Source organism: Thunnus albacares, chromosome 22 (assembly GCF_914725855.1).
Source record: "Thunnus albacares chromosome 22, fThuAlb1.1, whole genome shotgun sequence".
Classification (NCBI taxonomy): domain Eukaryota; kingdom Metazoa; phylum Chordata; class Actinopteri; order Scombriformes; family Scombridae; genus Thunnus; species Thunnus albacares.
This window is the reverse complement of record NC_058127.1, coordinates 21744300-21759771: the sequence shown is the minus strand read 5'-3', so window position 1 is coordinate 21759771 and position 15472 is coordinate 21744300. Positions and strand designations below refer to the sequence as shown.

Sequence of the window (15472 nt, the reverse complement as noted above, 5' to 3'; positions counted from 1 at the left end):
GACACGCACGCGCAGGCACGCGCAAGACACGCATGTCACAAACATACTCACTGTCTAAGGCAATTTACATTATGCCCATTAGGACTGCTATATCTAAAACGGTGAGCACAGTATAAGGTTATTACTACTGCATATACAATAGTAGCCTGTGCTACAAAAGCAGCGCCAAACTGCGGTTAACTGACGCTTTATATTGTTTGTGCAGTGTCTGTAACGTCCATTTTAGCAGCAGGCTCATAGGAAATCAAACTCATATGTCAGTGATCCAAGCTGCGACACGACCTCTAACAACAAAATCCAGGACTGATAATACCAAGTCCATCATTTCCTATGAAACCAGTATCTTTAAAACAATGAACCACTCATTTGAAACTAGTGGCACGCAATCACAAACAAAGACTTTCACTTTATCTTTTTAAATTCTCTATTAAAGCAGTATAATGTGTCAACCATCACCCAGAAAATGGTGCTGGTGAATCCAACAAAGCAACTTAAGACAAAAAAGCTTCCCTTAAGTTTAAGGAAGGAAGAGGGTATGACTAATGGTGATGTAGCATTGTGGATTTGGGTGTGTGGGCCAATGAGATAGCAGACGTAAGGTTACACCATAATACTTCATTTCTGGAGTCCGCAAATTTCATGGTAATTTCCTGGAATGAAGGTTCTCATCAGTGAGTATTTTCCAACTAGCTTCTAACTTCTCTAGAAATAACAATAAGATTGAAAAGAGAAAACTATAATAACCTCTGTGTGTGTGTGTGTGTGTGTGTGTGTGTGTGTGTGTGTGTGTGTGTGTGTGTGTGTGTGTGTGTTTGTGTTTGAATATATGCTTGCTTTATGTCTAATGATCACCAAATCACAGACGTCAAGTAAATGTAACTTGTGTGTAACCTTCCCCTTGAGGTGGGGAATCTATGCTGCTGATTCTGGGTATAGTATCTACTGTATCTAAATCTAGGCCTCTCTAAATTATCATAGACCCAAGATCTTACAGTTCAGTCAGATTACATGTCCACTTCAGTTGTCTAGGTTCAGTAAATTCACTGGGTTCGGTAGGGAGATTGGTGGTAGCAGACTCTACAAAGAGAGAAGACCTCCAACTCACACAAAACACACACAACCGCTGACTCAGGAAAAATAATAGAAAATATATTTATAAAGGCATTCTGTCTTGTTTCATTTTCCTGTTCGATTCTTTTTATACATTCAAAGAATCTTTTTAGAAAAAACAAAATTTCTTTGTTTGATGCAAATCTTCAACTCAGTCATATTTGGTCTTGAGTTCCTTCGCTTCAAATGTTCTTTTAATGTTGTTTGTCAACCTTGAGTTTCTTTATGACATCAGTTGTGGTCAGTTTTTAGTCTGTCTTGGGCCCAAGATAAAAAAAAATCATCTGAGATCTCTTATTATCACACAGTCTGAATTTCTTTGTTTCATTGTCCATCACATTGGAATTACTAATTGCTGATGTGATTCACTAGGAGAGGCTTGTTTTTCTCGGCCAGCAGCTGAGTTCACAGGAATCTGCCAAATTTTCAGCTTTTGTTTTAGCTTATTCGTAACAATTCACTATTTGCTGAGCTAGCGTGCTGTGGTTGTGTAAAACATAGTGGCGGTGGATGAAAGACTGTGGTCAGAGCAGATTGAAATACAGCATCACTTTTCTACATGTTATGCTTTTCAAACAGGTGTATTGATAAAGTATTGGCTTTTTACTCTCTAAGATTTTATTGCAGTTAGAGTAACAAACGCTCGTGTTATCTTCACTTCACCTGTGCTCTGCTGTTCACTGACTTCTGTGTGTGTGTGTGTGTGTGTGTGTGTGTGTGTGTGTGTGTGTGTGTATGGAGAAGCTCAGCTCTAACACAGAGAGCAGAGGAGAGGCTGCAGTGTGAGAATAAATTACACCAAAACTTTAAAAAGTACCAATAAATCAAATCAAATCAAGTTTATTTATAAAGCACATTTAAACCTTCCAGAGTTGACCAAAGTGCTGTACAATAAAATAACAAAAATAAAATAAAATAACATAATATGCTAGGCATACACAAATAAATAAGTAATAGTGAAACAGACAGATATAAGGACACTCAAAAACCCTTAAAAATGTTTATAGGGGGGGGACACTTAATTGAGAATGGTAAACTGTTCCAAAGTTTAGGGTCGGCTATTACAAAAGCACGATTGCCCTTACCCCTCAGCCTCCATCGAGGGACAGCCAGGAGCAGCTGGTCTGAGAGATCTGGGGTTGGAAAGGGGGCAGAGGAGCTCAGAGATGTACTGGGGCAACAGAGCCAGGATATTTGACCTTATAATTCATTATAAAATGCCTTATAATGTGTTATGATTATTGTTATAAAGTATTATGAATATTTATGAGTGCTTATAACTATAATTATACAGTGATATAAGCAGATTATAACATATTATAAGTATATTTATAATGCATTATAGACATGGGCGTCATAGAAAATGTTACCGTTTATTTTACTATTTTGATTTATTTATTTATTGAATGGGACAGTGTGCAGTTTGAAACATTAAAGATGCACTGCACCAGAGTTAGCTTGAAGCTAATTTGCATCTGTAGTCCCCGACAAAAAACATACAACAGCACAACAACAAACAGTAAAAAGCAAAAAAAAAAAAAAAAAAAAGTCATTGTGAGGGTTGTTTAATTCTGTGTGGGTGCAGATTTAATTCTTGTAATTTTAATGTGATGGACAATGAAACAAGGGAATTCAGGCTGTGATAACTGCTTTGCACACTTGTGTGCAGGCTGATTTTTTTGTTTGTTTGTTTGTTTTGTTTGTTTGTTTGTTTCTTGAGGGACGATGCTATCTTTGAGTGAGCTGTTTCGTCTGCCATCCAGATTGTCATCGCTGTTCGTGGATGCCCTCATCTTGGCGGGATGCTGATATGTGGATGTTGCACTGTTCCAAAGGGGCAGTAGAAACCAAATCAAAGTGAACCTAACTAAGGAGAATTCTATTTTATTTTTATTTTTCCTGAGATCTCTGATCATTTTTTGGCAGATTCCTGTAAACTCAGCTGCTGGCTGAGACAAACAAGCCTCTCTCAGTGAATCACATCAGCAATTAGTAATTCCAATGTGATGGACAATGAAACAAAGAAATTCAGACTGTGTGATAACAAGAGATCTCAGATGATTTTTTTTCATCTTGGGCCCAGGACAGACTAAAAACTGACTGCAACTGATCAAGGTTGACAAACAACATTAAGGAACATTTGAAGCGAAGGAACTCAAGACCAAATATGACTGATAACCTTAAGGGAACTTAAGGGAAAGTTCAAAGGGAAAACAGACTATCGAGAACTGATAACTGATAATAAGTGCATTTTGGTCCAACAGAGGATACATTTAATTTGTGTATGAAGCACTGAGAGTTGAACACTTCCTAATTTCTAATTTACTGCAATTTTGGTTGTACATTCATTTGTGTTTAATTTTATTTCTGTGGTGTAACTGAGTTGAAGATTTGCATCAAACAAAGAAATTTTGTTTTTTTTAAAAAAAGATTGTTTGAATGTATAAAAAGAATCGAACAGGAAAATGAAACAGGACAGAATGCCTTTATAAATATATTTTCTATTATTTTTCCTGGGTCAGCGGTTATGTGTGTTTTGCGAGTTCTTTTTTTTTTGTCTTCTCTCTTTGTAGAGTCTGCTACCACCAGTCTCCTTCCCGAACCTAGTGAATTCACTAAACCCAGACAATTGAGTGAACCTGTAGACATAAAGCAAGCATATATTTAAACACACACACAGGCTATTATAGTTTTCTCTTTTGAATCAGTGTTTTTTCTATACAATTTTTTTTAATTTCATGTCCAATTTAGTTAAGCCTCACTTTAGTTTTCAGCAGTTTGTTCTTATTAGTTTTGTTTTTATCACAGATTGTTGGAGAATGTATCAAAGACTGTTGCAAAATGGTAACATCCATTATCAAGTCAACCATAGGCAACACTTTGTGCATCCACAGACAGGGTCTCATACACAACACATTGAGAGAGCCTGGCGTTCTTATAAGGAGAACATCTAATGCTTCAGGGGGAACTGAACACCCACAACTCTTAACATGAACCTCAGATTCATCGAGTGGAACTACTGGTTGGCCAGAAAACACTGTGATGGAGTGGTTGGACGCCTTTTTAAAGACAGCAGAGCGTAATTTAAGGGGTAAAAGTAATACATGTAATAATTTATTTCTTAACATATTGTCTCAAAATATAAAAAGTGACATTTAACTTGTTGAGTGGTGTGAAGACATTATTATCAGGCCTCAATTAGAAGGCAAGGAGTGACATTTTTAAATGGGCATTCATAACTTGACTCTTGATTATGAAGTTGTATTTGTTGGTAATTAGCAATTTATGGTGGCTACAATAAAAGGACATTTAGGAAATTTGGACTGATCTGCTGAAATTATACAGAATTGGTGAGAATGTAAATGGTAAAAAAATAATCCCATGCAAATAAGAATATATATTTTTGTTATGATAGAATGAGCCCTTTATATCTACATAGGGAGCGGGTCTTCTTCCATGGAGCCCACCATGTTGCACTGCCATGTTTCTACAGTAGCCCAGAACAGACAAACCAAACACTGGATCTGGAGAGGGCCTTTCACAATTTCCACAAGTTTCATGCCCACCGTAGGTTCTCCCTCACGCTTGAAGGCAGAGGGGAGGGTTATTCAGCTTGTTGGAATCTGCAACCTCACCACTAGATGTCACTAAATCCTACACACTGGTCCTTAAAGAATAAAGATAGCTGGTGTATCAATGTCAGGTGATGTACCAGGAAGGGACATGGTTTTTAAACAGAGCAAGAGAGAGGCGGCATAATGAACTCATGTATGTTTGCTTTTGAACTGGAAAATAAATCAACCTAAACATGAATCTTGCCTGAACAATGGATTTCTTAATTGCCTGAACACAACCTAGCAGAGAAAATCTTTTCAACAAATAGCCACTACAGACAGACACCAAAGTTGTAATCAGTTTAATGTAAGCTACACAATTCTATATCACTGTTCTCTTTCCAAAAGAGCATGAGCTGTGTACAAAGGTTGAAAACACTTCTGAACACCACAGGGTCCCATTTTTAAGAGACGTTTCAGATTAACTCTTTAAAGAAAATGATTATTTCCATCCAAAATATGCAAGTTTGTCTGTCTACAGTAAATGTGGCAGTCAGTACCTACCAGTGTCTGCCAACAGAGTGCATGCAAATTTCCTGACTGACAACAAAGTGTAATTCCTCTTGGCATGCACTAATAATGGGTGAACAGCAGAAGTGAAGATGTTTTGTTCTATGATTAGATACTCAAAATTTCACCATTGCCATACCTCTTTATCAAATTTTACATAAGAGATGAAGTCTCTTGCAGCGTCTTTTGGATGGGATAAAAGGTCTCCCAACACTGACCCTGTGCTTCCTGCCATGCAGTCACACCATCAGTAGTAGTATCCTTAGAAGACAGTGTTTGTATTCATGCAAACAAGAGCAAACAAGCTGTTTTCCTCATGTGTGGAGTTCAGGAGAGCCAAGGCAGCTCTTGGCCTCCTGTGAAGTCTTGGGTTCATTTCAAGTGATAAGAAGCATGTGCTTTCCCACCACTTCATTATTGCTTCCTGCCTATTGTTTAGCTGCCATGATGACAGTCATCCTTGTTTTTTGTTTTTTTGGGGGGGTTTTTGCACTTCTGAGCTCTTTCATTTGCATGGCAGATTTCCACTAGTACAGTTCCCAGTAGATACAGCTTCTGCTGGACCATTTATGCAGTCAGCCAAACACACCCTGCCCTCATCCTCATCTTCCTCCATAGTCCTCAACAGGAAGCTATCAGCACAAGGCAGCCATGATAAAGTGTCTTGTCCTGTTTGTATTTCCGGGTCCCAGAGCTTGGCGGCTGTTTTAAGGTAGTTCCAACGATACAGGGCATTTAATCCAGTCCCAACACAGGAACATACCTCTGCATTGCCTTAGAGAGAAACTTAATAGCAGCTCTGGTGGTTCGAGTTCTCATCTAGCTGCTGAGATGGAGATGTAGAATTGTACTCGGGTGTGTATAGCGCGTGTGCAACAGAGTGCACTCCTAACCACACCTGTCAGATGTGCAACAGACTTGAAACTTTCAACCTATAGAGTTCAGTCAAACAAAGCTTTCCAGCCTGGTGTTGTTACTCAGTAAATGTTCCAGATGAATTTGTCCGGAGTAGAAGTCCAGCAGCACTGCAGCCATTGCTGTCTACGTGTATATGTCAGGAATTTTGCTGGAGGACACTGTTTTCAGGCACAAGGGTAATTTTACAGGGTTCAATGGGTTCTGGCACTGGTGTGTACAGATTCCCCGGTGGAGTCTGAAAAACAGAACAGTGTGATGAGTGTTTCTGGAGAAAAAGAGAGCATGTGAGAAGAGCATAGATATTTTAATTTTTTCCTGAAATATACCTTGAGTTCTTTGTTTCCGTTCATCATCATTTCCTTGAATATTGCTGAAGGATCTGGTATGATGGGGCAAATAATGGCTCTGTGCCTGGAAACAGACATATTACACCGAGCATGTCAGTGACAGAAAGCAACAGGTGGTACACAATGTTTCCACCATCAAAATGTAATGTTGTAATGTTAGAATATCAAGCAGATGTTTTTTCTTCAAGTAAAACTTGAAAAATCAATTCTGTGTCTTTATTACAAAGAAATGACTGTGATGCACTTTGGCTGATGTTTTCAAGCATCACATCCAGAGTTCATACTAGTCCTGGGAGAAGGAAATCTGAGTGTGTAACACGTGAGCTCTGGCTGCCAGTGATCTGCTCCTTCGTAATGAACATTCCTTTCCAATGACACTTTTCTATTTATTGTAGCTGTGCTTGCATGTGTACTTGAGGGGTGGGGTAGGTTTGTTGACCTCTTTCCACCCACACACAAGCTATGCTAGCGCCACCAGGTTTCCTCATGTTAAAGGGCTTTTTGTACACAACTAATTTCCTGACAATACTATCATTAGTTTTCTTTAAGAAACATTTGTCACAAACACATAGATAAACAGGGCTGATTACATAAGCTGTGCTTCTTGGGTGGTGTGATCAAAGGCACCAGATCAACTTTTATACAAAGTTTAGGTGTTGCAGTAATTTCCGTGACATGTTTTCATTGTTGCCAGTCTCCAATACTGTTTCACAAAGGTATGCTTCACAACATCCATGCTTGAGATAGACTGCACAATTTGGTGTAAAGCAATTTAGGCACCCAGAGATTTACTTTGTACTGTCTGCAGACACTTTGAGACAGAACTCTTTTACTTAGGTCTACTTAGGCCTACAGTTCTTTTTCCGAAACGTACCTCCTGAAGCAGTAACAGGACAAAATGACGCAGATGGACAGAATGACAGGGATGACAATGGCTACCACAGTCAGTGTCCCATCAGGAGGCTCATTAGTACCTGCAATGAACAACAAACAAGTGTTCCTCAGCTTTTCCAAAGTCAAATTCAAGCTTTTTCTCTCAGGTCAGACATTGTACACCAAAATGCAAACCTAAAAAACATCCCCAACACACCAGTTTAGAGTCATCCTGCTTGATCAAATCAAATTGTGGTGTTCCATGTGATCATTGATAGGAAATATTTGCAGCACACAAGGAAGTGAAGAAACCACTGCAATAGTTGCAATCTGAAAAGTCAACATGATTTGTTTTCCTCATAAAAAAACATAAATTAATAACTTTAATGATGTTTCCTCGTTCCCAGAGTGAATCTCACACTGTTTAAATCTGTGTGTAAGAGTCAATGTAAATATTATATTAATATCAAAGATCAAAACACCGGATCTGCTCTGCAAAATAGATCCTATGCATTATTAGTGGTCATTGCTGTGTGCCAAGTTGTCTTTTTTGATACTACCACTGGGGGGCGCCAATATATTCAAATTGTACACATGGTGCCTTAAATGAAAGTGAAAGTGTCTGATCCGTGCCATAGGTTGGAGCTCATATTCAATCTAAGACATTTGGCCATCTTGTATGTGCAAGGACACATTTTGTGTTTTAAAACTCATCAGGAATCTAAGTTGTCCACAATTATAGACATTAAGACTTAATAAGGAAATAAAAATATATATTGTAAAGCATTCTGTCCAGCAGTTTTCTCACGTTGAGAGTTGAGTTAAAGTCTCCTCTGTAAACCTCTGTAGCAAATCTTAAAGCAACCTAATATTTCAACAGTTGTCTGGAATCATCCCATTTTAGATGGCTTGTTCTGCCTTTTTTTAATGTATAAAAAAAAAAAAAAAAAAAAACTCTGTTACTTTGCTTTAGTGCACTTAATAAACACACTAAAACACACAATAAAATGATTATAAGTAAAATTGGTTAGACAGTTACCATAAGTTACAACTTCAGTGAAGTCACTTCTTATTGCAGTGCAATAGATACTGTTCATGGTCCTGGATTTGAACTCATAGCGGCATCTTTTATCATAGGCCACCATGAAATGCTTATCTTGTGTAGTGATGTTCTTGCATTCCTGAAAAAAATTGAGCACACAGTGTTTTGTTAGGGATATAGCCATTCATTAAATAAAGATGAAGTTGCCTCAATTTAAATGTCTCGACCTGAGCACAACATTTGCAACTGACTCAGACTCAATGTTCAAATTTTAAAACATGTCGGTGTAGCAAAGACAAACCTCATTATATAAAAGAGGAACAACTTTGAATTTTTAGGATGAACAGTTATATTTGTCAACTTACCATGGGCTCACTGCATCGTCCGTAGCAGACCTCGTATATCCAGTGACAAGTCTTTCCGATCTCTGGAGGTGTCCAGCTTAGTTTGAGCTTATCTCCTTCTTTTGTGACACTCATATTTCGCAAAGGTAGCACTGAGGAGATTGTAAAAGAACAAACAAACAAAAAAAAATCCAATATTTTTTCAATTGTACTTGACAGCAAAAGTATAAAAACAAGACTCAATCACTGGATATGAAAGTATTCTTTAAAAGCAAATGTTTTATATTTCTTTTCACAATTTGTATGACATCAATATTAAACTATTAAGAAATAACACCAACCAAATGAAGGTTTAAAGGTGCTCCTTCCAGCTTCAGTTTCCACACACATGCAGATATCTTCCTTGTAAATGGCACCTTTCAGGTTACAATTGCCCCTCTTCTCATCACTGTAAAACTCGTCACACGATTTTAAAGGTTTTCCCACTTCAGAATTTCCACAAATCCTGTCATGATAAAACAGGGGAGTGGGGAGTTAGCGACACATGGTTTATACAGAGTATTTCACCCAAACGCTCCTCTTTGCTCTGTCCTCACTGTTGATGCTGCAATTCCTTCAGTCGCCACTAGATGTCCATAACGCTGACAGATTATCTTCAAACCAATATAATCCCTGTGCACTGATAAATGAGTAAACTCCACCAGCCCTGAGTGATGCATGAAAATCCACATGTACATCAGTGCGATCATTTTCACCCTGCGCTGCTGATGGCCAGTTGAGCACTTTGAGGAAGAGATCTCAACATTCTGGCACTTAATTCCTGTTTTTTTCCTGACATTTATCTGTTGACCTAAAGGCTGAATTGCTAGATGTTATGAACAAAGGAGTGTGATAGTGTGTAAAATATCTTCCTGTAAAAATGACACTTTAGAGGAACTATAGAGGCTACGCAAACCCACATGGCTTGCATAATGTTGAATTTTGCAACCTTATATTCAAATATATAGGAAGAAAAATTAAACAACAGGAAGAACTCCTCCCCACTATTTCCTCATAGTTGTTTTTCTGCAAGAGCTGCATAACAGAGCCTAGGTTGTCCTGACATTTACCATCACTTGACTAAGGAGAAAAAATAAAAACAAACTGCCGTTGCATGATTTCACGGTTGTTGAGTCAGTTCCACTGAACCAATTACAATGCAAGTTAAATGCTCCTAAATGTACAATGACATGACATGAAAACAATTCCCTCAGATAAAATTTCAACGACCATCATTAAAAGTTAACTGTGCATGTTTTGATATATATATATATATCCTCTACTTTGGCTGTTGCCTGTAATTCTCACCTATAGGAGAGCTTCAGCTTAAGAGATGAATTTACTGGGATCCAGGAACAGTTCATTTCATTGGGGTAGGTGAGACATTTGAAATCCTTCACCACTTCAGCTGTGTAATACAAAAACAAAGGTGTCTTAATCTTAATATAAGACCTCAGTTAGTTACATCATTGTCATTGCAGCTTTCTGGTTCTTACCTTGAGGCTTAGGGGCCTTAGTGGTTATGGTCACAGGTGTGCTCCCATTCCTGAGAATGGGAGCACACCAATCCTCAGGGGGATTTTTGCTGACAGTACGAATGGTATACTTGCAACCGTCAGAATCCATGTCTTCTGTCATACAAGTGCATTTGATATTTGTCAAGGTTGTGCGTCTAGGCTAAAGGAAAAAAACAACATGGGCTTTAATGACAACTATGCCAACACATATCCAAACATTTTGTCTTCTGCATCCAACCACCTAAGGTTGGAAGTGCATTGTAAAAAAAAAAAATGAAATAAGTCAAAAATGTTCAAATCCAACACAAAAGGGCTTTCATTTTCAGCATGAAACTCAACCAGCAGAGATGTAAGATTTTTTTTGTACTTTTTTCTGTGTTTTAGGACATTAGACATATTAAATTATTGTTATTTTTGTGTTGTTGTTGCTGATTCTCAAATCATGGATACCAGAGATTCCTTTAATGGATGACCAAGGAAGATTTTCCTTGTTCCTTGCTCCTTGTCCAATTTCTTATCCTTAGCATTTTGTGCTTCACTTCCATAAAATTGAGGGACTTGTGAGACAGAAAGAATGGTCAAAATTGAGGCTGAGATATACCAAAAATCACCCCACACATCCCATAATGCAACCTCATAGTCCTCAAAAAAAAAGTGTAGTCTGATGATATCATCAGATTTTCAGTATGAGCCCTCCCTCCTGAGCCACAAAGCATGTTACACAACAGTTTCCCTCATGATGAGTAAATTCAACTTGATATATAAGGCAGTTGAAGTGAAACCAATGAGCTGCCTGGAATCAATCTAAAAGAACTGTGTTTTACTGTTTGGCTGTAATGTAATTTAAAGTATGTGATCTGTAGCTAATGGGCTACATCTGTGTTTCAGTGAGGTGGATCTAATTCTCCATCGTTTTATTGCTGCAACCCGGGGACACCAAGACCCCCCCACCCACACCAAAGAGACACAACTCATCATTTTTCCTACATTTGTGTCCTTCAAGGACTGTACTTCATATTCAATGTCACAGTTGTCCAGCAGACCGGTGGGCTTCAGCCAGGACACGTTGACAGTAAACGGGTCCAGCCATTTATATGACAGCTCTGTCGGTGGAGGAAGGCGATCTGTTGGACGAGAATTTAAAAAAGAGGAATTACCCTCACCTGTTCACAACTAATGACGCTGTTATAGGCTCAAAGGATCACAACACTAGCCCCAGCAATCAATTCAATTCAATTTCAATTTCAATTTTTACATTTATTATTCACAGATGCCACTGGTTTTCTCATAGTAACATAAAAACCTGCAGATAATTCCAGATAAGTACCCAGAACTCATTTCTGCCTCAGGCCCATTAGGTTAATCTGGCAATGACGATGATATAAGGATGATGATATAAGGAAATAAGATTTTCATATAGACCCGTTTTGCATCGTAAAAGAAAATTCACTTCCTCGTACGTTTGAACTAATTAGTCATGGTGCAACACACTGCGGTTAAGTGGGCTGAAGTATGACATAACTCCTTTAATGTAACGTGCAATCAAGGTTGTTTATTGGTAGTGAGCTGAGCAAACATGAGTTTGAGAAAAACATTTCCCCACAGCTGTTTTTCTGAAAATCCCAAAAGATGAATTATATTCCTGGAAGAAAGTCTATGTGCTCAAATAACAAATAAGTTGTCTCACAGATGTTTCAGTTTAAGAGAAAGCCAAGTAAAATCACCCATAAACTAAATGAGATTTATGGGAAATGACAGAGGATTCCTACTCTAACTGTCCTTGTCAATACCCACCTAAGGGTAGCTACGTAAAGTATGAGTTGATATTTCATATGTGTCATGAATCCTTCCTGATCTCCCTGTATTTATACTTCATTTATACATCTACTCGTTTGTTTTCAAGGTTTCTAATTATCCTGTTATTTCAGATCCTGCCACTCCCTCAAGCCATGCTATCACCTTATTCCCTTCACCTAGTTTTTCCTGCCAATTTCCCCAACTGCAGCTCATTCCTTCATTAGTTCGTCAGCACATATATCAGTAAATCTCCACTAGTTCCTTGCCAGATTGTCCTCTGCGTTGTGCTAACCTTTCCAGCACTTCCTACCTGATTCCTGAACCTTTCTGTCTGAATTTCAACCTGATTCCCTGGGCCTTGATTCTCTGCCGGTTAAATTTGTCTTCTCTGATTGATCTCCTGTTTCTGACCCTTGCCTTTTTACTGGAATAAACCATATGAACTTTTATTTCTTACCTGACTGTTTTCTGTGTGGTGCTTTTGGGTTCTTACCTGTTCTGAGTCAGTGAGCGTTACAATATGGATATAGAAAAGGACAGAATGGGAATTCAGTGGGATTTTAGCATGTGGGCAAACTTTGCATGTGAAGTCAAATATGATGAAAAGTTTGTTCTGTTCAATATATTTTGAGACTGACAGTGAATGTATTTTGATAAAGTGAATCCACAGTTTTCAGCAAACCTCTTCCTGACGGATTAAACATAGATTACTGAGTTTGCAGGTGCCTTTACCTTGTAGCATTTTCTCAAACTGTAGAATGATTTTATTTTGGAATCAAATTCAATTTCCTGTAGGCCTAAAACCACTTTTGCAAATTGTGTTTTGACACCATATTGAAAGATTTTCGACAAATATAACATATTCTATTAATATATCATTACGTTACATAAACTAAAATTATTACATTACTCAGAGCTTGTACCGTCATTGCACAATAAGGGCGCAACCAAATCTATACGAGTGGTATAACCATTATTACAGAGTGAACATGTAGAAGTTTATTGAGCAGCAGAATTAATATTTGTTGTTCAAACTCGACAGAGAGAAATTAGAAATATGTAGATATAAGTGATAATTATAGTTGAACAAACGGAAGAGATAGAAGGGAATCCTATAGAAAAATCACTGGGCTAACGATCAACCGACTATGCTTCGGCTTTGACTTTATGGTTTTTCCAAACCTCCAAGTTTCAATGTGTGTGAACATTTTCACCATTCTCCGTGACAGAGCTTTTTCATGATGCCATGTGCGTCATTACAGCCAGTGTTACACCGTATTTGGTGACACATCAGATTCTGCTACCTGCAGTGTTGTAATAAGTATCCTTTACTTAGGAAGCCAAATAAAGTAAAAGTAAAGTAAGTAAAAGTATCAATACCGCAATGTAAAAATACTTCATTACAAGTAAAAATCCTCCATTTAAAATCCTACTTAAAATACTGGTAATTTAGCTGGTAACACTTATATAGCGTACTTTTACTTAAGTAGGATTTTAAATGCAGGATTTTTACTTGTAATGAAGTGTTTTAACATTGTGGTATTGACACTTTTATTCAAGTAAAGTATACTTCCAACACTGCAGGTCACAAAATCTACGGGGTCACCAAATACAGTGTAACACCGACTAAATGAACTTTGGTATCATAAACGAGCTGTGTTGTCGCCTACAAACCCTCACCAGGCTCTTAATATACAAGATAATACCTGTCTAATGTAAGCTGTTATTACAACGGGTGGTGAAGGAGTCCTTACCTGCCTCACAGTGGAATACCAATATCACGGCGCTGCATGTTAGAAAAACAAACAGCTCCTGAGGTAAAGTCATGTTGTCCTCAGGAATCTGAGCGCTTATTCCAGTTGATCCGGCAGCGCGTCAGCTCCCACGATCCTCTCGTAGCTTCTCCAAGTAAAGAAAAAAGAAATCTTGTCTGATAAGAGTTCAAAATCTGGTTGATGTTCGGGCGATGAATAGTCCAATATCAAAAAGAAGAAGAAGAAATATTAATCAGGATCACACGACAGGGGACACAAAGTCACCAGGATCACCCTCGACGTGTCGGTGGCTCTATCGGGAATAGCGGGGCGGAGCCGGTGTGGAAGGAGCGTCGGAGCTGAGATGACTCAATGGGAGGTAGTTTCACTCTGACGGGCGCTGTCTCAACAGCTGCACGTCCATCCCACCACTGTATAAAACACTTTGAGCGCTCAGGAGTTAAAAACCAAACCATACTGCCCTTGTGGCTCCCTTAATGAAGGCGGATCGCGCATGCGTGTGATCTTAAGTGCAATGTCCCAGATCACAAGTGTTCATCCATCCCTCCAGGAAGTCGTCAGGCTCTAAATGAGTCTGTGAATCATTAAACTGATTATCCGAATGGTAATGGATTTATGCAGCAACAAACAACAGAGAGTGGGCAATATGATAACTCATGTCCAGGAAAAACACGCAGAGGAGACAGACTGTACATTTCACTCAGCTGTGCGGGGAAAGTTTTCTGTATGCATGACTGGAGCTCAACACAGCACCTTTTTCAAAGAGTATAACAGTGTAGTCAAAAATATATGGAACCCCCAGTGATGGATGTAACTTAAGTGCATATCCTCAAGCACTTTAGTGCAATTTTGAGGTACTTGTGCTTTTAGTATTGCTATTACCCTTTCAGAGAGAATAATTGAACTTTTTTACTACACAATATTTACCTGGCAGCTATAGCTGCAAGTTCTTTTATAGGTTCAGATTTTACATACAAAATATATGATCAATTTATAAAATATGAGGCATTGGTACAGATTAAATTTACCAACAGTATATAAAATAGTCAAAATTAACTCAACCAGCTACAGCATTAAAATACTAATTTCATACATTTATGCATCGTTTATGATAATCCAACACTGTCACACACACACACGCGTATACATATATATATATATATATATATATATATATATATATATATATATATACACACATATTACTGCAAGTACATTTTGCAGATAATACAATGCAGGAGATTAGCAGGTTAAATTGCATCTTTTTTTTTAAAAGCAGCAGTTACTTAGATAGTTGCCATTAATTGTAGCACATAACCTTATTTGGTACATAAAACAAAACCTTATTTACATATTACACTATTCTAATATTCATTTTAACAAATGTTTTTATAATTTCTTTGTATAACAAGTGGGGGAGGTATGTGTGTGTGTGTGTAAGACAAGGTTCAAGAGGCAATGACTTGTTTATGTTGGCTTAACTGACTTCCATGACAACATGCCAACATCTGTTGAAGATCTTGTCAAAGCTCTACAACAGCCACTGAATGGATCATGTTCTCAGCTACTGTCAAGAATAAACTCAA

At 38.0% G+C, this 15472-nt stretch overlaps 1 protein-coding gene across 1 annotated transcript; it reads right to left on the bottom strand.

Annotated features, from left to right (window-relative positions):
• Positions 1 to 5011: 5011 nt before the first annotated feature.
• LOC122974022 (interleukin-13 receptor subunit alpha-1-like) lies at positions 5012 to 14380 on the bottom strand. Its single transcript, XM_044341854.1, has 10 exons — positions 13866 to 14380; positions 11302 to 11438; positions 10294 to 10474; positions 10106 to 10205; positions 9100 to 9263; positions 8780 to 8910; positions 8412 to 8553; positions 7374 to 7473; positions 6479 to 6563; positions 5012 to 6387 (listed from the first exon to the last, which is right to left on the bottom strand). Exons 1-10 carry the CDS (start codon positions 13936 to 13938, stop codon positions 6289 to 6291), a joined length of 1212 nt encoding a protein of 403 aa, XP_044197789.1. The 5' UTR covers positions 13939 to 14380; the 3' UTR covers positions 5012 to 6288.
• Positions 14381 to 15472: the final 1092 nt, after the last annotated feature.